Raw genomic sequence first — 22,944 nt, 5'->3', positions numbered from 1 at the left:
CACTTTCTGACAAGCAGACTTAGGGAGGATTTGTTCCAATAAAGTACACTTAGTTTGGCATAGGTTTTGGATGTCCGGGTATCAATGTGCATCCCGAATGTTAAATTGTAGCCAACCCATATGCTCAGATATTTAAAACTAGTGACAGGGGGTAGGATGGTATTAGAATTGGTTCTGATTTGTAGCTCCATCATTGGTAGCTTTAGAAGCTTTGAAATGTAGCCTTGGTCCCAAATGCCATTGTTACAGTCTTGTCAGTATGTAGTCTGCAGACGTGTCTCCGTTAGGTTCATGGATATTGGTGGATGTGTTCATGGCACTAGTGGTCATTGGTTGATGTCCGCTTAAAGAATGAGTCAGTAGTACTTGATCCTCATAAGGAGACACTGTCACTGGTACGGAGAAAGACCCCCTCTTACATTCAATGTGGTCACAGGGAGCTGGATGATTCTGTGTTTCTGTGTCGTGTTTATTCACAACATTAGCTCTGTAATGAAACACACTAGTGGTGAATATGAATACATTTTTATTTAATAACATACCCAAAGACAAATACAGCACAAACTATACTTTTTCTTTTGGCACGGTGTTATTTCTTGTTACTATTTGATGGGCCATAGAACTACTGTGCTCCGGGGGATCCAACAGTGGAGGGATTCATTAATAAACTATGTAAACAAAAACTACAGTTACATATCATTACTTCGCGGTTCTTAGCCCAAAGTATTAAAATTGACAGTGCTTATTATTATCAAGCATATAATTAATTGATATAGTGTTGAGTTTCAAAAAGTATTCATTGAAATCCCACAAAACACTATTCTCCTTTAAAGACGAGGGTCTCCCTTTTGGACACCAGCATCTACCAACTCTAAGGCCACCAGGCAACTCACTGGGACAAACTGACCATGGGGTGGTTTTATTCTTTGAATCTTCATTTCTCAATTTGAAGAACATGGCTTAATATAGCAAAATCTGTCTGTCTCAATGACCGGTAGGTTTTTGGTATGTTTTAGAAAACTTTGGTTATTGTCCCAAGTGACTGCTAAAGCATTTATAAAAATGAAAGGGCTGAGACTTAGAAAAAAATAAACTACAGAAAACACTCACTGCGGTTGCGGAAGTTTTGCTAGAGATTAATTCAGATATTTAAAGGCAACGTTATAGGAGTTTGACCAGTACATTTCGGTGGCACGCCAAGACCTAGCCATCATCTGAACACCCCCCAGCTCTGGAAGTGCCGGCAACACTACATAAAGCGTTGCTGTTTTTCCCAGCACTGAAGAGGTTTGAAATACTTCTACAGATATGTAGACATTTATATTGTTAAATAATGTATTAAATCAAAGATACGTATGTTAATTTTGTGCCTGACCATTAAAATCCCCAATGTTAAAAAAAGTATGCGCGTTTTGAGTTATAATATTGGCTGTAGCTACTTGATTATTTTATATAGTTATTGTATAATATTTTTCTAATGTAAACATCACATTACACCTGTAATATGAATATCAGCCCATCAGAACCTGGGAAAATCCCCATAGTGCAGATATCACCATTATAATATTATGATTTACTGTACTTTAAAACCCAACACTGCCTCTGGCAAGTGAATAACCAAGTTTGTTCCGGTTTCCGATAAATGACATAAACCCAACGTAAGTCTCAACCAAAATGGGTTGGCTTAAGACCAGGGCTCCATTTGCCCTGCCTGGCACTGGGCTCATCCGATGGGCTTCTTGTGCCGCTTTTACGAGGTGATCGGTAAAGCCTCCAATCTGCGGGGAAACAGAGAGAGCAATGAGGCACTATTCTTTAACGGTCAAGTCACAGTTTGTTGGTGTATATATAACACAATTTTGGGATGTCACGTTGTTTTCTATTTCATTGAAATGTGGATATAAACCATGACAGTTTCTTGGCGGTGTATGCTGTGAACTACTGGCCATTAACGGCTTTATTTTCGATGCTCCGGCATGGTTTCCGTTTGTTAAATATGATTTATTAGCTGGCCCCTAATAAACGCAGTATGTATGGTATATACCATGTTATTTGTTGGTCTGTTGCTCAAGGTAAGGCTTTTGGGCCTCCAGTACAGTTATTAAAACATCTTGAATGATGAAACAAACATTCTGACCCATAGTTACTAAGCAGACAGGTCTCCCGGAGCTGGAATGTGCCCTACGGCAGAATATGTTGTTATATGGTTTAGTGTTTTCCTTTTAGTTACAACTGCTCATTCCAGAACTGTCCTTAACGCCCTCTAACTGTCCTCCAAACGCTGGGCTGAGGAATCGGTCGCCTGTTTTTTTTAAAATTAAGTTAGGGCAATGAGTGTTGACAACTCATAATATCAATATAGCAAACTTGTTAAACGGGATCTCCCAAAATAAGTCGTTTTGTAAGTCAAGAAGCTGCTACACATTGGGTCTAACCATAATACTGAACTGTGTGATACTAAGTATCTTCATAAGAGCCTCTCAACATACACGTGAGAGCGTTTCAATCATGCAATAGGGAGAAAGCTCCTTGATTGCTCATCACTGGCCTTACTCATCTCATACCTCCTGAGCGGGTTTATTAAATGTGTGCTTGTTTCTATGTGTAGGGTTTGTTTCATTTGAATAAACCTTTGGAGTTCATGTTTCGTTCACAAATGTCACACTCCCACATAGAGCAGAGAGAGGTCTTACACACTCTAGGACTGATTCTTCAACCCACACTTCTGAATGCCACGGGGCACTTGTCATAGAAGCCCAAACACCACCCAGTGCTGCCCATGTGTATGGGACTTAATTAGAAGCAACAGTGGCCCTTACTTACACCTACCCAGTAAGTTAGGGATTAACTGTCCTTGTCAACCCACCATTCAGGAATAGGACAAACCCTTCTAACAAACTATTGTATATACTGTATGACTTCATAGAAAGGTGAATTTGAAAGGAACATCACCGTGGTAACAAGAGACCCCTCTTTTCAGCCTGAAACAGTGTAAATTATTAAATCAGGTGTAATTATGAACAGCATTAGATGAGAAGCCAACAGTCGGGCACTAAGCATAAAAAAAATGGAAACAAAATAAAAACTTGGGAGGTCAAAATAACAAACAAAACCAAAACTAACAGACGGTCACTACTTTGAGATTTCACCTGTTGATCCCCTAATTCCGAAGTCTTTATTGTATAAAATCAGGGTACAAAAGAAGCAAAACCCCCACTGATTGTGCAGTTCCCAAGCAGCACAGAGTTTTCTCAGCCGTGTCTGCCTGCGGTGGGTTTTTATGCTGTTCCTGGAAGGTAATAAGATGATGGCCGTGTCACAGTCACCCCCTCCTCCCACCCGCCACACGTGCTGCTTCCCACCTTCCTACAGTCACCCCCTCCTCCCACCCGCCACACGTGCTGCTTCCCACCTTCCCACAGTCACCCCCTCCTCCCACCCGCCACACGTGCTGCTTCCCACCTTCCCACAGTCACCCCCTCCTCCCACCCGCCACACGTGCTGCTTCCCACCTTCCCACAGTCACCCCCTCCTCCCACCCGCCACACGTGCTGCTTCCCACCTTCCTACAGTCACCCCCTCCTCCCACCCGCCACACGTGCTGCTTCCCACCTTCCTGCAGTCACCCCCTCCTCCCACCCGCCACACGTGCTGCTTCCCACCTTCCTGCAGTTGTATGTAGCACTGTCGTTTTACCTGGCAGATGGCGGTAAATTTCTCACTGCAGTTCTTCAGCGGGTGCTCAATGAAGGTAGTGTACGGCAGATCCACCGACATGGGGTTCCAGCGGGAGACAAAGGAGGCTTCACGCAATTTATCCCAATGGATACGGAGACCCTCCCCTTCCCTCCTAGAAAGACACAGAAACGTTGAGTCCTTGGCCCTTGTAGTACGCAGCCTGTCCCAGTGGGACAGAGCAATCACTTCCAGAATAACACTTTGCAAAGATGTACAAATCCATGATTGTGACTTGGTTTCTGTTTGATATATTTTGCTTTATTTATTACCCCTTTGTATTGGAAACAGCCTGCATGCTTATATGCAGGATTGGCGTAAACAAAAATAAAACATGCATATTTATTATTCTTAGATTATGCCAACTATGTACTCAGCGCTTACTTACAATGACTATCTTTCCAATGACTACCACAGAGTCCGAATAAGTACCGTTACTGACAGCGGCGGGTTGGAGACAGATATCGGTATCGGACTTACCGGTCCCCCTCCCACGATGCAGCATCATTATGTCGTGCCGTCTTGTGATGTTTTGTTGTCATAGCGACGGATCAACATGTGATGGCCCATTGTCATGGCAACGCATCACCATGTGATGTTGGGTCGCCATAACAACGCAACGCTGTAGGAGATGCCACTCCGGTAAGTGACACTTACAGAGGTAGCGCGCTCTCCCCTGCCAATCAGTTTAATTGTTGTGGGGAAGTGCGGGGGGACTTCTGTACCCGACATCAAGCCCCCTTTATAGCCAAGGCGGCACCGGCCCACTGGGCACTTGCCCTGCTTCCCGACGGCCCAATCCACCCCTGGTTACCGACACGTAAAAGAGTATCAGACTACTGCAGTGAGACTACCTGCCAATGAGTAAGACTCGCACCTGTGAGTACCTGTTGAGGTGTGAAGGTACGAGGGCGCGCTGCTTTTATTTGAATTTTCAAGCTTACATTTCTTTTTGTTTTCCTCCCTAACTATTCTTACAGATAAATAATGCTGAATTATTTCTCAAATAGGGTCCAAATCGCTTCCATGTTTAATAAATCTTTTTGAAATCTTGGATACCACCAGTAGTTTTTAAACCACTTCAACCAGTCTTTAAGTAAAGGAAGCTGCACAGGAATGGGTGAGACGTGACAGCCGGCACTATCCTGTCTGCAGCGGGCAGCATGGAATCTGGGTGCTTTCATTATGAAGAAAATGATTCGGTTCTTCTCTCACTTCATCCGTGCAGAAACACTAAACGATATGTCAAGATATTTGGCATAAACTAGTATTTTTATTTTGTTTACAATTATATTCGAAAGCTGAAACCTGATCATTTTTGTATGTAATCCTCTTTAAAAGATTAGATATCAGGCTGGATGAAAAAAAAATATGGATGAATTGCAACGCATGCCATTCACCCTCTATAACAGAACAGTTTTATTTCAGCATAAGAGTGTTTTCTTTGCATTTGGCAACAAACCCCCAGCTTAGTAAAAACGCAGTATGTGTGGTTAATGCAACTCGCTGGCACAAGTCCATTAAACCGTTCTGCACAATGGAGTGTTAGCAGCTTTGTGTGCGAGTGTGCTTTGTACAAATTTACTTATGTCCAAACGTCTCAATGTTTGCCCATCTGTCCCTAAATCCAGGTATGCCATGTTCTGGACCCTTTCACTGCCAGAGGGGCCAAAAGTTAAGATTATTATCCTTTTATTTGTAAAGCGCCACCATATACCGCAGCGTGGTACAATGGGGGAACAGAGTGACATTAAATACAGAAACTGAATCACATACAAGTACAGAAAGACAAGCGTAAACAGATACAGAAGGTAACAAGGACCCTGATCCTGAGAGCTTACACTCAGATACAGAAGGTAACGAGGCTCTGATCCTGGGAGCTTACACTCAGATACAGAAGGTAATGATGCCCTGATCCTGAGAGCTTACACTCAGATACAGAACGTAACGAGGCTCTGATCCTGAGAGCTTACACTCAGATACAGAAGGTAACGAGACCCTGATCCTGGGAGCTTACACTCAGATACAGAAGGTAACGAGGCTCTGATCCTGGGAGCTTACACTCAGATACAGAAGGTAATGAGGCTCTGATCCTGGGAGCTTACACTCAGATACAGAAGGTAACGAGGCTCTGATCCTGGGAGCTTACACTCAGATACAGGAGGTAATGAGGCCCTGATTCTGAGAGCTTACACTCAGATACAGAAGGTAACGAGGACACTGATCCTGAGAGCTTACACTCAGATACAGAAAGTAACGAGGCTCTGATCCTGGGAGCTTACACTCAGATACAGAAGGTAATGAGGCCCTGATCCTGGGAGCGTACACTCAGATACAGAAGGTAACGAGGACCCTGATCCTGGGAGCTTGCACTCAGATACAGAAGGTAACGAGGCTCTGATCCTGAGAGCTTACACTCAGATACAGAAGGTAACGAGGCCCTGATCCTGAGAGCTTACACTCAGATACAGAAGGTAATGAGACCCTGATCCTGAGAGCTTACACTCAGATACAGAAAGTAACGAGGCTCTGATCCTGAGAGCTTACACTCAGATACAGAAGGTAACGAGGCCCTGATCCTGAGAGCTTACACTCAGATACAGAAGGTAATGAGACCCTGATCCTGAGAGCTTACACTCAGATACAGAAAGTAACGAGGCTCTGATCCTGGGAGCTTACACTCAGATACAGAAGGTATGAGGACCCTGATCCTGAGAGCTTACACTCAGATACAGAAGGTATGAGGACCCTGATCCTGGGAGCTTACACTCAGATACAGAAGGTAACGAGGACCCTGATCCTGAGAGCTTACACTCAGATACAGAAGGTAACGAGGCCCTGATCCTGAGAGCTTACACTCAGATACAGAAGGTAATGAGGACCCTGATCCTGGGAGCGTACACTCAGATACAGAAAGTAACGAGGCTCTGATCCTGGGAGCTTACACTCAGATACAGAAGGTAACGAGGCCCTGATCCTGAGAGCTTACACTCAGATACAGAAGGTAATGAGGACCCTGATCCTGAGAGCTTACACTCAGATACAGAAGGTAACGAGGCCCTGATCCTGGGAGCTTACACTCAGATACAGAAGGTAACGAGGATACTGATCCTGGGAGCTTACACTCAGATACAGAAGGTAACGAGGATACTGATCCTGGGAGCTTACACTCTAAAGGGAATAAGAGGCAATGTTGAAACAGAAGGTAACGTGGCGGCTGAACCCGGTAACTTCGCAGGTAATATGTTATGTTGCTTTTGGTTCATGAGATCTGACTCCAAAGACTATTTCATGTCCCAAGGTTCAGCAAAGTATCCGGCCGTTCCTCCTCCTCTTACCGAGCACCCCAAAACTGGAACAGTCTACCGGAGACTCTCACAGCTGCCACCAGTCTCAGTTCTTTCACAACTAAAGCGGTCTCACATTTTAACCTGGTCAGTAACTGTTACATACGCCTATAATATATATTATCTGTAACTGTTACATACGCCTATAATATATATTATCTGTAACTGTTACATACGCCTATAATATATATTATCTGTAACTGTTACATACGCCTATAATATATATTATCTGTAACTGTTACATACGCCTATAATATATATTATCTGTAACTGTTACATACGCCTATAATATATATTATCTGTAACTGTTACATACGCCTATAATATATATTATCTGTAACTGTTACATACGCCTATAATATATATTATCTGTAACTGTTACATACGCCTATAATATATATTATCTGTAACTGTTACATACACCTATAATATATATTATCTGTAACTGTTACATACGCCTATAATATATATTATCTGTAACTGTTACATACGCCTATAATATATATTATCTGTAACTGTTACATACGCCTATAATATATATTATCTGTAACTGTTACATACGCCTATAATATATATTATCTGTAACTGTTACATACGCCCATAATATATATTATCTGTAACTGTTACATACGCCCATAATATATATTATCTCTAACTGTGCATGCAATGTCTTGTATATAATGTATAACCTTTCACTTATGTAACTATGTATTTGTAACCATGTATCTGTCATCATAACTCTCTGCCCGGGACATACATGACAACGAGCGAGAACTCTCAATCTATTACTTCCTGGTAAGAAAAAGAGAAACAAGGCACTTTATTTGCCAATTGAGCGACGTTTCGGCCTCTGTCGCGTTTCTCAAGAGTTAATGGCATTAGCACGTGAGAAAGGCCGACAGAGGCCGAAATGTCGATCAATTGGCAAATAAATTCACTTTATCTAAACCCGCAGTGCCCCGTTCCTCTTTTTCCTCCTCCATATTCACTTGGAATATTGCGCCGGGTGATCCCTGGACCCGGAGTAGCGGTAATTGTATCTTGTTCCCACGTTGTTTGGTGCGCAGCAGCCTCTTACCTTTATTATTCCGGGTAAAACATTTAATAAATAAATAAATGTTCATTTTATCGGCGTCTTGTCCTTTCTCTCGTGTATATGATTCCTAGGGTTGCCGGGTATCCGGTTTTCACCCGGACAGGCCGGTAATTCCGATGCCTGTCCGGTATAAAATCGGAGGTATGTGTCCGGTATTACCATTTTTGTGGTGGTGGAGGGCTGGCAGAGAAAGTGCGAGGGCGGCGCGACGGCAGGCGTGGCTGGAAGTGCTGAGCATGGAGGCGGGGGGCTGGCAGCGCCAGTGCGAGGGCGGCGCGACGGCAGGCGTGGCTGGAAGTGCTGGCCTGGTGCTGAGACTGGAGGCGGGGGGCTGGCAGCGCCAGTGCGAGGGCGGCGCGACGGCAGGCGTGGCTGGAAGTGCTGGCCTGGTGCTGAGACTGGAGGCGGGGGGCTGGCAGCGCCAGTGCGAGGGCGGCGCGACGGCAGGCGTGGCTGGAAGTGCTGGCCTGGTGCTGAGACTGGAGGCGGGGGGCTGGCAGCGCCAGTGCGAGGGCGGCGCGACGGCAGGCGTGGCTGGAAGTGCTGGCCTGGTGCTGAGACTGGAGGCGGGGGGCTGGCAGCGCAAGTGCGAGGGCGGCGCGACGGCAGGCGTGGCTGGAAGTGCTGGCCTGGTGCTGAGACTGGAGGCGGGGGGCTGGCAGCGCCAGTGCGAGGGCGGCGCGACGGCAGGCGTGGCTGGAAGTGCTGGCCTGGTGCTGAGACTGGAGGCGGGGGGCGGGCCGCAGACAGTAGCCGGGCACAGTCAAGAGCACACGTGAGTGTCTGTGCATCCTGTCCCTGATTGGAGGAGCGAACAGCAAATCAGAGGACAGCGGGGGCGGAGCCCACACCCCGGCGGCCCAAAGAAGTCCGCGTCCTTCCTGGAAATAAGGTAAGGACACAATTTGGGGGGCCAGGATGAGCCGAGATGATGATGGGGAGAGGTGGGGGTATATTTTATATGTATTGAGGAGGTGGGGTTATTTTTTATATGTATTCGAGGGGCGTGGGGGTATTTTTATATGTATTCGAGGGGCGTGGGGGTATTTTTTTATATGTATTCGAGGGGCGTGGGGGTATTTTTTTATATGTATTCGAGGGGCGTGGGGGTATTTTTTATATGTATTCGGGGGCGTGGGGGTCCAGTATTGTGTCGAGTATTTTTGGACAAGCCACCTGGCAACCCTAATGATTTCCCATTAATTAATGTAATTGATTCTCACCTTTTGAGGTGCAGTCCCTCTTAGCAACATACACAGAAAACGCAGTCATGTGATGTATTCTGCCGTGGAATATTCGGTTAATATTGACATCATTTTCATTTCATGCTCTAAGCTCAACTAGGAACATCAGAGCAACAAATATCATGTTAAATACATATTTCTGTCTTACGGTCTTCCCGCGATCTGAGGCAAGGAACGCTGCACTCATTTATAAGTCCCTAATGTGAAATAGAACATTCTTTAACAATTCGCATAGTTAAGGCCGTTTGTTAAGGTTAAAAATTCACAATCTGGTTTTTTTTCTAAAGCTGGAGAATTTTCCAATGAGGTATGTGGTCAGAACACAAAACAAATTGTGGTTTCCTTAAAAAGAAAATAAAACATATATTTTAAACGGACTAATTGAGGCTGCACCTTTAACTGAAAGAGTCTTCCTAAGAGAAATAAAAGCATAGCCCCAAGCAGAAGTCCTGATTTACGAGGAGCCTCTTGCAGTAAATGCTGGGTGTGTAGGATGTTATGCGCTGGGATAGAGGGAGCAGCAGCATCAATAAGCTGCACTTTGCTGACTTAAATATCTCCCAGAACTGAAAACTTAAACCTTACTGTTAAAATAAAGACCCCCTGGCCTCATGAAATGCAACCCCTGTGTTTATTTTACAAACACAAAGGAAGTGAAAGAGCTGGCATCTCAGAGGGTATTAAATGCTATTTTGCTGACTGAATGACCTCAAATGAAATATTTTCCATGACAAGAAGCAAAAGACGCTGGCACGGTGTCAGACAATAAGATTGCAGAGTGTCTAGATCCTGTCCATGCCCCAGGGCTGTTACAAACCTTCAGGCAGGTGCTGCCTTTATCTGCGCTTTGCTCACCTGGCTTGTAACCAGCCTGTTCCCCAGCCTGTAGCACCTCTCCATTAACTGTTTGTTAGCTTTGGCCGATAAGGAAAGGAATTACCAGGGCTGAAGGAGCAGCCCGGGGGTTACAGAACTGGCACCCACTTTCTAACACACTGCCAGGTCACCGCTGCCGCGGGCAAATTGCTTTATCTTGCAGTGACTCAGGCATGAAGAATACGTTGCAAATTCTTCAGGTGGGCCTGTATGTTAGAGTGCTCACAATACAAATATGTATTATTTGAACACTTGTAGATTCAGGCTTAATATGTCCCATAACCTCTTAGCAAAGGTACCACCGGCAAACCATATACAGAGTAGACAGACAATTAGTATAATCACAGAAGTTGAGGCGGCCTTGTAATCTTTGGCAGTTGTTTGAATGGTGAAGTTAAAAGGAAAAAAAAAAAAAGGAAATGTCATTTATACATGAGAAAAAAAAAGAATGGCCTTACACAACTTTAAAGGGTCAATAATATTAACACAAGTCATTAGTAGGGTTTTCATACTTACGTTTTTTTTTTTACATTACACAAGAGAAAGGACGTTTTCCTAATACTGTATCATTTTATTCCTACAGTCCCTCAGTGGGTGGGCGCATGTGCTTTACAACTTCACAGTACCAGGGAAATAAAGTACAGACAATGGGATAAGAGCAGGAAATACATTATAACATAAGGCAGAGGGAGACCTTCCCCAACGAGCTATATTTGGGGACTCACAAACACAGTGGGAGTTAAAGGCCATTTATTACAAGTGAATCTCGAGCGAGCAGTGTATGCGTAAACAATTTAATGAGAGCTTCTTTTAAGAGGAGAATTTTCAGCTGGGTTTATAAAAGGAAAGGGAAGGTGCTTGACAAATTTAAGTGGCAGGGAGTTCCATAGGAAGGGAGAGATATGTGAGAAAGGTTTAAGACGGGAGAGGGCTTTAGAAACAAAGTTACAACAATGTGACATCTTGGGTTGAGAGTAAGACTGAGCTTAGGCCTCGGACATGGTCAAAAAGACCGTGCTGAGGCGCGCTGAGCGGCGCTGAGCGGAAACATTATCCCTATCAGCGCGGCTTTAGACGGCGTCTCCGCAGCCGTGCAGAGGCGTGTGGAAATGCGGGAGACAGGCAAGTTTACATTTTGCCGCTCATGCAAGCGCAGGGCTGGTCACGTGACTGTCAGAAGCCAATGGCAGTCCGTGACGTCGGCGCCGTGACGTGGCGCCCTAGCCCCGCCTGCCTCCATTCCCCCGCCTCCCGCCCGGCTCCCACCTTGCACACAAGCGCGCTCGCTGATGCTCATGCAGGGACAAGAAAACTCTCCTGCGTGAGCAGGTGAGCATGAGCGTCAGCGCTGCCCAGCGCCGCTCCCTGCACCATGTCCCAGGCCTTACAGTGCAGGCTACATTGACAGCGACACGACTGGTGACGTCACCCATCGCTGTCACAAAAGTTGTAATTGAGTTTTTGCGATGTCGCCGGCTGCAAGGGGCGGTGACGTCATGTTGAGGCTCTGTGATTGGCTTATTGCAGTCACGTGGTGCGACCATCGAGGTAAATCTCAAAATCCATTGATTTCAGCGACTTTGGTCGCTGTGTCGCGCCGTCGCGGTCACGCCCACTATAGGCGCACTCGACCGATTACATTTACTTGTCTTGACTAAGAGGCGAGAATGGGAGTAATGAGAGATCTGAGCTGAGATATATGTAGATGCACGGGAGTGACGAGACTAAAAGGAAAGGAGGATAGGTTTGCCATGTACCTGGCATCCTCAGGAATCTAGCAGACAGATTTCACGAGGTCAGAAGTAAATGTGACTGGAGGACCAGGAAATTATTCTAGCAGCGTTATTTTGAATAGATTGTAAGAGGGAACAATGGGACACGGTTTGGATGAGAGTATGAGCAGCTCTCTCTTAAACATATGACATTTGAGGCAATGAAGGGCCACGCAGGCCGATATTGCTAATAAATAAATATAGGTGCAGATAAATATAATTATGTGTTATCAGCACAGAGATGTCAGCTGAAGCCGAAGTAGTTATGAGGTCACCCAGTGCGAGAGTTAATTTTCTTATTCATTTATTTTACCAGGAATACCTAAATCCAGCAGACCAACGAAGAGTTGCATAGAGGTAGAGGAGTTGTTAAAAGACACTGAAGGAGCAGTTAGAAGTAGGTGGAAAACCCAGAGAGGGAAGAGCCAGATAGAAACAAGAAAATATCAGCACACTGCCAAGGGGGCCAGGATGTATAAAAATGAAAATATATGGAATATAAAGCATCGCCGTAGTGTAGGTCATACACCTCATTTGGGCGATGCTTTATATTCAATACATTTTTATACATCCTGGCTCCCTTGGCAGAGCGCTGCTATTTTCTTGTTTCTATCTGGATATCTCTACCAGCGGCTGGACACGCCACCAATATACTCACTGAGGCTGTAGGAGTGGGTAAGATCTTTGATTCATTATTCACTTAAAGAAGAACATGCTTCTGGATTGTGAGTTATATTATATTCTACTACTTCCATTGGTTTTTCATGGTTTACTCCAATGAGGTTGCAGCAAGGTGATTTTTCATCATTTTTGCTGCTACCTTCAGGAGGGTTTGTTATTATATTACACTGCTATGGATACTCGCACACTCCCATACCCACTCCATGCAAGAGTTCAACTCATATGTTGTATTTATTGACATTCTTTATTGCATTCCGGAACAATTGGGAGCACCCACTATCCTTTTACTGTGAGGGAAGAGCCATGACTGGAAAGAGCAAAGAATGTGCAAGAGAAGAGAGTGTAGTTTACAGCATCAAAAGCAGAGGAGAGGGCAAGAATAGTCAGTCAAGTCGCTTCTGTGAGATTCAGCAATATGGAGGTTATTAGCTACTTTGGTGGGTGTGGTTGTAGTTGTGTATCCTGCATGGTTGCAGTTGTGTATGTTGTGGGGTTGCAGTTGTGTATGCTGTGGGGTTGCAGTTGTGTATGCTGTGGGGTTGCAGTTGTGTATGCTGTGGGGTTGCAGTTGTGTATGCTGTGGGGTTGCAGTTGTGTATGCTGTGTGGTTGCAGTTGTGTATGCTGTGGGGTTGCAGTTGTGTATGCTGTGTGGTTGCAGTTGTGTATGCTGTGGGGTTGCAGTTCTGTATGCTGTGTGGTTGCAGTTGTGTATGCTGTGGGGTTGCAGTTGTGTATGCTGTGTGGTTGCAGTTGTGTACAGTATGTTGTGTGGAAGTCTAATTGGAGAGGGTCTAACAGGTTGGGCAGAGATGTGCCAGTGTCCCAATGTTTTTCAAATGTTGCGCTTTTGCTAAAAAAAATGTAGTCCTGTTTAATAGAGGAACAAAGTGACTTATATACCTCCAAATAGTCTCATTCATATTCCATGTGGAGAGATACCTGTGGTACTGCACCTAAAACATTTGGTGATTTTTTTCCCCCAAAAATAAAAAAGGCCAATTTTGCTGCTTTGCAAATGTAAACAAAAGAAGGCAACAGGCAAGAAAGACAAGGCGATCCAGTAGTTAACTGAAGAGGTAGGGTCATGGACGGTAATATTGAATATAGATCGGACAATAATATGCTAAAAGAGATGGAAATTGTCAGAGCGAAGAGACGAGTTCAAGATATAAGTGAGAATGGGGACATGGGTAGTAGCGCAAGGTTTAAGGAAATGAGAAGGAATAGGGTTAATGCTGCATGTGATGCAGATGAGGAAAAGAGCAGCTGAGACTCTTCTTCATGTGTAGCTTTCTCTTCCATGTCTCCATTCAAACAATATAGCAAAGTATTGTGGTGTAGTGGATAGAGTGGCGTATGTTGTAGAGAGTGTCCGAAGACAAGCCGGAAGCAAAGAAGATGTAGATTTGTTTAATATAGGGGTAAAGTAGCTATGTTTGGAATTTGTAGTGAAGCAACTCTACTAGAGAGTACAACTTCCTCCAAGGTGTTGAATGGAAGTAAGGAGCATAGAAAGCATGTGTGCTTGTTTAGCCAGGGTTGGGGATTGGAGCACCGTCAGTATCGGTATACAGGAAGAAGCATACTGGTCTAGCGAGGAGGTAAGGACAGAGTTGTACATTGTAACAAGGCTGTTTGAGTCAGAGGAGAGTGGCAGTGAAGAAAGTTCTCTTTTTAAGCTGGATTCCAAAGGTCGCGAGTATAGAAAGGACAAAATATAGGTTGTGTGAGGTATGTGGGAAAGGGGAAATGAGAGGAGGTTATGTCCAAGAGAGGAACGATGAGACCGAGGAATGGAAGAGCACTATATAGTACAGACTAGATCAAGGAATTGACCATCCTCGTGGGTCTTCAAAGCCATCCATTGGTGGAGACCAATATAGGAAGTGAGAGAGGAGGTGAGCTGCCCAGGCCAGAGAGGGGTCATCAATGTGGGCATTAAAGTCCTCTAAATAGAGAGTTGGCAAGCCAGAACAGAAGAAGCGAATTTTAGGAGTTTAACATAATTTGAATGTAAAAATATTAACATGTCAATTTAAAAAGGATTAGTTTTTATAATTATTTTTATTTGTCAAAAGTCTGCCCATAAAGTGGTTGTGCGTCATACAAAATGCTCTTTCGGTTGTACCCAGACATCTAAGCAACAGAAATACATCTTTGGCAGACTCGCCTTTTTGCTTATAAAATGGAGCGATGGAAACAAGGACAAAGTGTTAATTCATCAGGTACAGTACGTACTGTTTCTTAGCCCAGCTTTGCACTGGCATCAGCTCAAGGAATAATCCTGCAGATAGGCTATCACTGTCAAGCTGAAGGACTCGTTCTAAAAGATGCCACAGGCTTGTAACACATTGCAGTGATAATCCTGTACACCCGCCTTCAGTGACCCATCCAATATTTTGATTGCATGTCCTGTTAGTTACAGAGGCTCACTGAATTGCCAAAATCATTACAGGAAGGTCAAACTCTTAAAAAATGTATCTACGGAATTCTGTGTGGTGCTTTGATGTTCAAAATCGCTTTTTTGGATCTTTTGGCTCATAAGAAAGTCGAGATGTACAGAATAGCTCTGTCCATGCTAAATACACCACATTAATGTTATCACAGAGATAAAGAATCAATGAGAATATTTCATTTTACGGCTGAATGCTTCACAAGCTTCAAACAACCTTCTGGCTTCCAGTCACTTTGGTGTTATTTCCTGCAAGTAGTTTGATAAGTTCGGTGGAGTGAGAGACACTGAAAGAATTATGCACCCCGCAGCCGTGCAATACTGGGGGCCCCACTGACACGGAAGGATTTAAAGCTGCAGTCCCAGCAATATCTTACGTGTGTTTTTAATAAATCAGTATTATCTGTACTATGAGAAAATACTTGTAGCATTGTTTTTTAAATCAACTCTGAATTACATTTTTTATGTATTATAATGTAACAAGCATTTTTTTGTTTCTATAGTAACCATATATTGGACTGCTGCTTTAAGGGGCTTGCTTGCCCTCCAATTTACCTAAAGTGAATTTGAAAAGGTTGAATTTACCAGTTTAAGTCTTCCTGAGAAATGCTTCTTATCGGAGAGAGGTTAAGCAGCCAGGTTGTGTTGTAATGCATAGCGGCCTCCACTGATAATAGCATACGTACGTGTCACGGTCACACACATCAGTTTGGCCACACAGCTAGGAAATGGTTTCGAATTCTGTGTTTAAAAGTAACAATAAATGTGGGGAGGTTTACACCAGGTTGATATTTCTGCTACACAAATAGTGACAGATGTACAGATTAATAATACATTTGATTACATTAGGAGTGTCTCTAGTAACTTATCACAAATCCCTTCTACAGTATAAGAGCAGGAGTAGCCACCAACAGGCCAGGTATATCCCTGCTTCAGCATAGGTGACTCAATCAGTGGCTCAGTCAAAGACTGCACCACTTGTGCTGAAGCAGGGATAGTCTTAAAACCTGACCTGTTGGTGGCCCTTGAAGACTGAAGTTGGCCGCCCGGCTCCAGATCAGGGGTGCACAAACTGTGGGGCGCGGCGGTTACAGAGGCCCTGCGCTCTTCCGCAAGGCATTTAAATGAAATGCCGGGGGACCGCGCGAGGCCTCTGTGACTCCCTTACCTTGCTTCCGCCGGCTTCGGGCAATGCGGCGTCATCAAATGACATGATGTCACATGACACCGCAGCGTCATTTGATTCCGGCACAAAGGTGGGGGGGGGGGGGGGTGGCACGGGCACTGTGGGAGAGCAGGCAGGGGGTGTAGCACCAAGAGTTTGCGCCCCCTGCTGTAGATCATACATCAGGAATAAGTGATGTACTCTGACAGTACATCTTTAGTAACTATAATGGGTTTCTTTTATACAGCGCTCCCTTCCCATACATTGTAGCACATATCTCCCTGCCCCCGGCATTCCTTCCCCCCTCACATACACCCCAACGCTCTCTTCCTTCTCTGCATTGTTCATTCTGTTGTGAAGCTCGGTCACCAAATCAGACGGAGGCACCAAAAAAACAAACACAAATAATAATACATTCTCTCATTCAACCTTATTGGCAAGGATCTGTGCTGCCAGAGGCCCGCAGTGCATTCCAATGAGGTTAAAAACCCCAGAACAAACGAATATTTACTATATATATCCCTGCATTGTTTCGCGTTACCCTTTCCAGTGCTGATGGGTACAAGTGTACATTTCACACACTTTTTACGCTTCCTAAACGGTAGAGGATATACAGCGATACATTAATAACCAAATGTACTGTGGATTCCTTCTTACAGACTTGCAAACCGTATAGTATCTTAATTACCTGAGATTTTATTGCAGCAATATCGTAATAAAAAGCACTTAAAGCAAACCGTGGCCAGTGAGTTACTAAGGTGTATAATTCCTGGGCCGTTATAAGCCTTGCATGTGAAAATGTTCCCGTATTTCTGTTTGTGTTTAAATCGCCGCTGCGTTCCTCTTAACGCGCTACTCTGAACGCAGCCATAATAACATTTCTGCACAACATCGGTATATGCTTCCATCACTCAGTAAAGGGAAAGGCCGCGCTCACACACGCCGCTTCCTGCGAGAGTGCGCGCACATACCGCGTCGCGCAGCTGTAGCACAAGTGTTCTGTGCACTCTCCCGGAAAGTGACGTTCAGGCGATGGAGGGCGTGGCGGGGGAGCGGCCATGACGTCACGCGGCTGGTTCGCCCTCATTGGCGGAACCGCCGCCGTGACATAGCCAGCACTCGTCCCCTGCGCCAAAAGACGTGTCTTTTGAAAACACTGCCACGTCAACTCGCTACTTCGGCTGCAGGCGCGCACGCAATAGGACTCATACGCCAAACAGCGAGAGTATGCGAAGAACGCCAAAATCCCATGAAAACAGAACACAGAAACATGGAAAGAACCGCTTGGTCCATTCAGTCTGACCCTTCTCCTATCGGTTCTGAACTTATCAGATCATTTGCTTTCTCTCATATGTAAGATAGCCTTGTATCTATCACAAGCATTTGTAGGGTTAGGGTTACCTCGACCATTATCTTTCCCCATTGAAAGATGTATTTTCAGAGGACTCAAGGCAGGGGTATGAGTGTGTGTGAGTGTGTGTGAGTGTGAGCACTGAGTTAATACTGTTTGCTTGTTGGTATGTAAGTCAGTGTAAATGTAAGTAACAGGCAATGTATTTGATGTAACGTGGGTGTGGAAATAGCTTCAATTATTTTTTTCATGTGTTTGTAATATAATAATAATAATAATAATAAAAAAAAAACCCACAAAATTCCACAGAAAAGGTGTCATTCCTTACAGCGAGTCCCAGCACGTCACGCGTTGCTCAGGGCGCGAGCAGCCTGGCTTCAGCGCGGCTCTGCGACTCTTACTCACAAAATATTAATTATGATGAAATCTGCAACAACAAAAAAATCCAGCACAGCAGCCAGGCTGTGTATTAGTGTGACAGACACGGACGTGTGTGTACGTATCGCCAGCAATCACACTGTTACTCCTAAAATCGCCCTGCTTTAGGAAGACGCGTAACAATTCCAGTTGCGTGGCACACCCCTTTGGCTGTGAAGGGGTTAATAGCAACACACAAACACCTCAAGCAGTAAAAGAGTTAAACAATAAGACAGATAGAATGTTCTAAGCCAGGGGGGGGAGGGGGGCTCCAGTCCTCAAGGGCCAGCAACAGGTCAGGTTTTCAGGATATCCCTGCTTCAGCACAGGTGGTGCAGTCTTCGACTGAGCCACTGATTGAGCCACCTGTGCTGAAACTGAGATATCCTGAAAACCTGAACTGTTGATGGCCTTGAGGCCTCAAATTAGCCACGCCTGTTCTAAGCGCTTTAAACATGCGTGTGGAAACGTTACATTTCCACCAACTTCTCTTGCAAAAAAATAAAAGCGTTTGCAAAGCTCCCTCCAAGGAGAAAACGGAGACATTTTCACTGCGATCATTTAGATTTCTGATGCAACTTCACCTTGGAATGTGGCCTGTGAAACCCTAACCGTTTGCTCTCTAAGGCTTAATATAGCAGCGTTTAAAATACTTCCTGGAGGATAATCGTTGGATTAAAGAGCAGTCACCCCGCACATTACCCGGGGGTATCTCTTGTTTTGTTTATGTTAATGTGTTGCATGTGAATGAAAGATGAAGGTGTAATACATCCCTAGGGATATACCTTACAATGTAGATTATTGGTACATGGGGTATAGAGATGGGGGATTGCTCAGGACCTATCCTGTCACTGATCATCCACTAACTCAATATCATTTAACGTTGTACAAGGGGACGAGGATTCGGAACTTCCGTCCGAGATCTGCAAGGAGAAGGGAGACGGGCCGGCTTCTGGGCGTTAAAAACGTTCTGTTCCTTCTGTAGTAGAGTAGAAAAGTGGTGATATTGCTTGTGTGTGAGCGGGATGGGCGGAGCGGGATGGGCGGAGCGGGATGGGCGGAGCGGGATGGGCGGAGCGAGATGGGCGAAGCGGGATGGGCGGAGCGGGATGGGCGGAGCGGAATGGGCGGAGCGGAATGGGCGGAGCGAGATGGGCGGAGCGGAATGGACGGAGAGGAATGGGCGGAGCGGAATGGACGAGCGAGCGGGATGGACGGAGCGGGATGGACGGAGCGGGATGGACGGAGAAAAGCACTTATGTGGCCATTTTGTGCACAGCTCGTCTATGTACGTTTATGTTTAACGCACTTATTACACACATTTGTTACATATTTTCATGGATGGCACTGTACAAATAAAGAAACACACATACATAGTTTGGGGAATGTGCTTTATCTCCCAGCACTCCGGCACCCACTGAATTTATCCACAGGGTACTGCATAAATATTACTATATATTATTTTTTATTTGCAATTTATTGTTGCCATTCTATTTGTGTCCGTAGTTTCTATTTCAGCTTGAATGTTCCTAGCAAGGTTTTAATAAGAGTACGATGTGACAGTGTTGGCGTCCAGTCCTATTAATGCTCAACTATATATAAAAAATACACATGCCACTTCTGTTATTATATTCTGCACCCATTGGGGTAAAGCTGACAAACGGTCCGTCTCTGAGTGCGGAGAAATGATGATTCAGCAAGTCTGGGAGTTATTGCTTCTCTCAGGTATCTGCATGCTTAGAATACCTGCCGAGCTTGCAGCCTTACTCTGGATGAGTGCCACATTGAAGCACACTGCACACACTTCCAGGGCTCTGCAATTTCATCTAATCATCTGCCAAACCACTACAGCCGTGCTAACCCCTGCTGATACAGTAACACAGCCTGACATGGCAATTATAATGCAGGCAAGGACAGTACCGAGGCAGTGTATACAGAATATCTACATGAGACTAGAGATACAGAAAACACACACACACACACACACACACACACACACACACACCCACACACACACACCCACACACACACACACACACACACACATATAATGGAGCAGACAGAAATATAATGCTTTGTAGACCCATGTTGTAGTACTGTAAATAGGCTCATATGGATTTAATTGCATTCAATTTAAATATCCATAATTATAGGTACACAGTTCAGTTATTTCACAATGTATCCCAACTGAAAGTTGCTAGGACCTTCAGATCAATCGAGTATTAACTCCCCATGAGATATTGATATTTACACCTTACTACCATCCAATCCCACATTCTGTGTGTGGTACCATCACATTGAACCCTCAATCTCCTCTAGCAATGTACGTCTCTATACAAACATGGACAGTTGGGGGGGGGGGGGGGGGGGAGGGGCTAATGATTAGTATTTCTACCGGTTCAACCATTTCCCAAAATAAAAGAAGATGTACTGTATGGTATTTCTGCTGCTGCGTGAGGAATGCGAGGAAATACCCAGCGATCCAGTACGCGATGAGCCCTGTCATCAGACCACGCTGGGTATGAGTGGTCCTACCGCACCCTAATGAAACATGGGACATTCCTGGAGCGGTGCCATGAAGGCATGGCCATTGGTCATCAGAAACTCCGAGGAATCTGTTACTTGAAATCCCAATAGTGGCATTTGGAATATGATCTCATGTGGAAAGCTGGAACTCATATACACGTCCCTCTTAGCTACCGTGTAACACACAAACAGCATTTCTGAGCCTCGCTAACTAGACAAAAACACGCAAGCTTACAGGTGTTGCCATGGTTTACGATCGTCTAGGAAGGAACATATGGGTTTCTCTGTATCTCATTACATTGCGGAATTTTTATCATCAAGAAGAACTATCCCACAATGCTAAAAACAACATCAAGTGCAACAAGTATTTAATATTCATTAATTCACACTTAACTGTAATATTTATTCTCTAATCTGTGCATTATTTGTGTGTATTTGTTTTAAAACTGACTTTCTGCTCTGTTTTCTCAGCTTAGAGTGGTCAGTTTAAATTAGATTGTTAAATAGGAGAAAGAAGATGCCAAGAAATGTACAAGTTCAGAATTCCTATAAACGCATTTCTCTTCTGCGTTCGTTTCTGGGATCATTGTGTCATACAAAAGCTCCTCAGAACAATGCTCAAGAAACCACAATTGATGCCAAGCCTCTTTTTGTCTCTGGGTACTTTACAGGACACTAAAAATGTCTCTTTTTTTTGTGGCAGTGGGTCCACCTATGGAGTTTCGTACTCACACTGTCACCCCCAGAATCTTTAGGAACTTTATAGGAACTCATAGGGTTACTTGGAAATTCTAGGTCAGGATTGGCCAACTCCAGTCCTCAAGGGCCATCGACAGGTCAGGTCTGAAGGAAATCCTTGCTTCAGCACAGGTGGCTCAATCAGTGGCTAAGTCGTTGACTGAGGACTGGAGTTGGCTACCACTGGTCTAGGTGATCACGGAAAGACACACCTAGTCCCACGTTTCTAAATGTAATTCCATGTACAGATTAGTGCAAATTCCCATGTGGAAAATGCCACAAAGTAGGAGATGCAAACCCATGAGATGCTGATCCTATTCTTACTGCATGGATCCTCATAGTTATACTCTAATGACTCATAATACTCGCTCATGTTTAATTCCCACATATTTATAGGGGATTACAAAGGCATGCATAATCTTAAAAGATGATAGAATATGGCATAAAAACTGAATTTTCTTTAATTGTTGAAGCTGAAAGGTCTGTAACTTATTGCTGTACCTTGAACATCTGCTGCAAGAGGAGCTGAAAATTCGGCTTTGGCTTGTGATGCTTCTCTTTGATGCACGTTAAACCCTCTACCCCCGGAGGGGCCTGCGGTGTGTTACTGAGCAGCGCTCGCAGCTTCCATGGCTCACACAACCTTCCCTTTATACATTTCCCTGCTCTGATGCAGGAGTAATTGTTCAGCGCCATTACAGGTCTGGGTTCTCGCCAATTAACAGAGGGGACAAAAGTCAGACTGAAGAATAAAATGGAGGTTTGCCACCAGCGGAGATCCACAGGGCAACAAGACACAGTATCATTGGCTTTACCCCCATGCATGGAAACCTTAGGGCAGGGGTGCACAAACTGGGGGCGCAACATGTTATGCGCGGGAGCGCGCAAGGCCATGTAACTCCCTCTGACCTTGTCTCCGGCGGCTTCTGGTGACGCGTTGCCATGACAATGCGGCGTCAAATGGCTACGCATTGCCATTGTAAAGCTAAGGGAGGGTGCAAACAGGGGGGAGAGCAGTCAGGGGTCCCAAACAAAACATTGTGCGCCCCCTGGCTCAGCGTCTAGTTGCCCTTTCACAATGTGCTGAATAAAGAAAGTTGCCGTGATTAAAGCTGAAAGCAGCTCTTAGAAAATGTACAAACAGGGCCGCAGAAACAGTTATACTCGTTTATTACAATTAGGAATAAGGAACCTTAGTGTCCACTGAAGATTTCATTTTAATAAATGAGTATAACTGTTACTACAGCCCTGTTTCTTTTTGTTTATATGTGGAGTGTCGTTCTATGTTTGTTAGTTAGTTTTGTATGTTTGAGTTATATGTTTTATAACCAGCCGTGTACACTATGATTTTTCTTTGTGTTTAACTCCACATATCACGGGACGTTATCCACGGAGCCATCATGCCAATCCAGGTGTACAGGATTTGATTACCTTACGAGGAGTCCCAACACCTTTACCAGTACATTTGGACATTCACTGGACTTTATATTTTAAGGCTCCGGTTTTGTTTTTGTATTGTGTTGTGACTTTGTTCAGTCAGTA

At 44.6% G+C, this 22,944-nt stretch overlaps 1 protein-coding gene across 1 annotated transcript in view; it reads right to left on the bottom strand.

The window, feature by feature from the left end:
• Positions 1-509: 509 nt before the first annotated feature.
• Positions 510-22,944, bottom strand: part of TPRG1 (tumor protein p63 regulated 1) — a 64,190-nt gene continuing 41,755 nt past the window's right edge. Inside the window, exons 5-6 of the mRNA XM_075571033.1 lie at positions 3,697-3,850; positions 510-1,778 (exon numbers count right to left, since the gene is read on the bottom strand). Of these exons, the coding sequence (XP_075427148.1) occupies positions 1,584-1,778; positions 3,697-3,850 (349 nt within the window). The 3' untranslated portion in view covers positions 510-1,583. The remainder of the gene's footprint in view (positions 1,779-3,696; positions 3,851-22,944) is intronic.

This window comes from Ascaphus truei, chromosome 14 (genome assembly GCF_040206685.1).
Source record: "Ascaphus truei isolate aAscTru1 chromosome 14, aAscTru1.hap1, whole genome shotgun sequence".
In the NCBI taxonomy this organism is placed as follows: Eukaryota; Metazoa; Chordata; class Amphibia; order Anura; family Ascaphidae; genus Ascaphus; species Ascaphus truei.
This window is presented reverse-complemented; position numbering and strand designations above follow the sequence as displayed.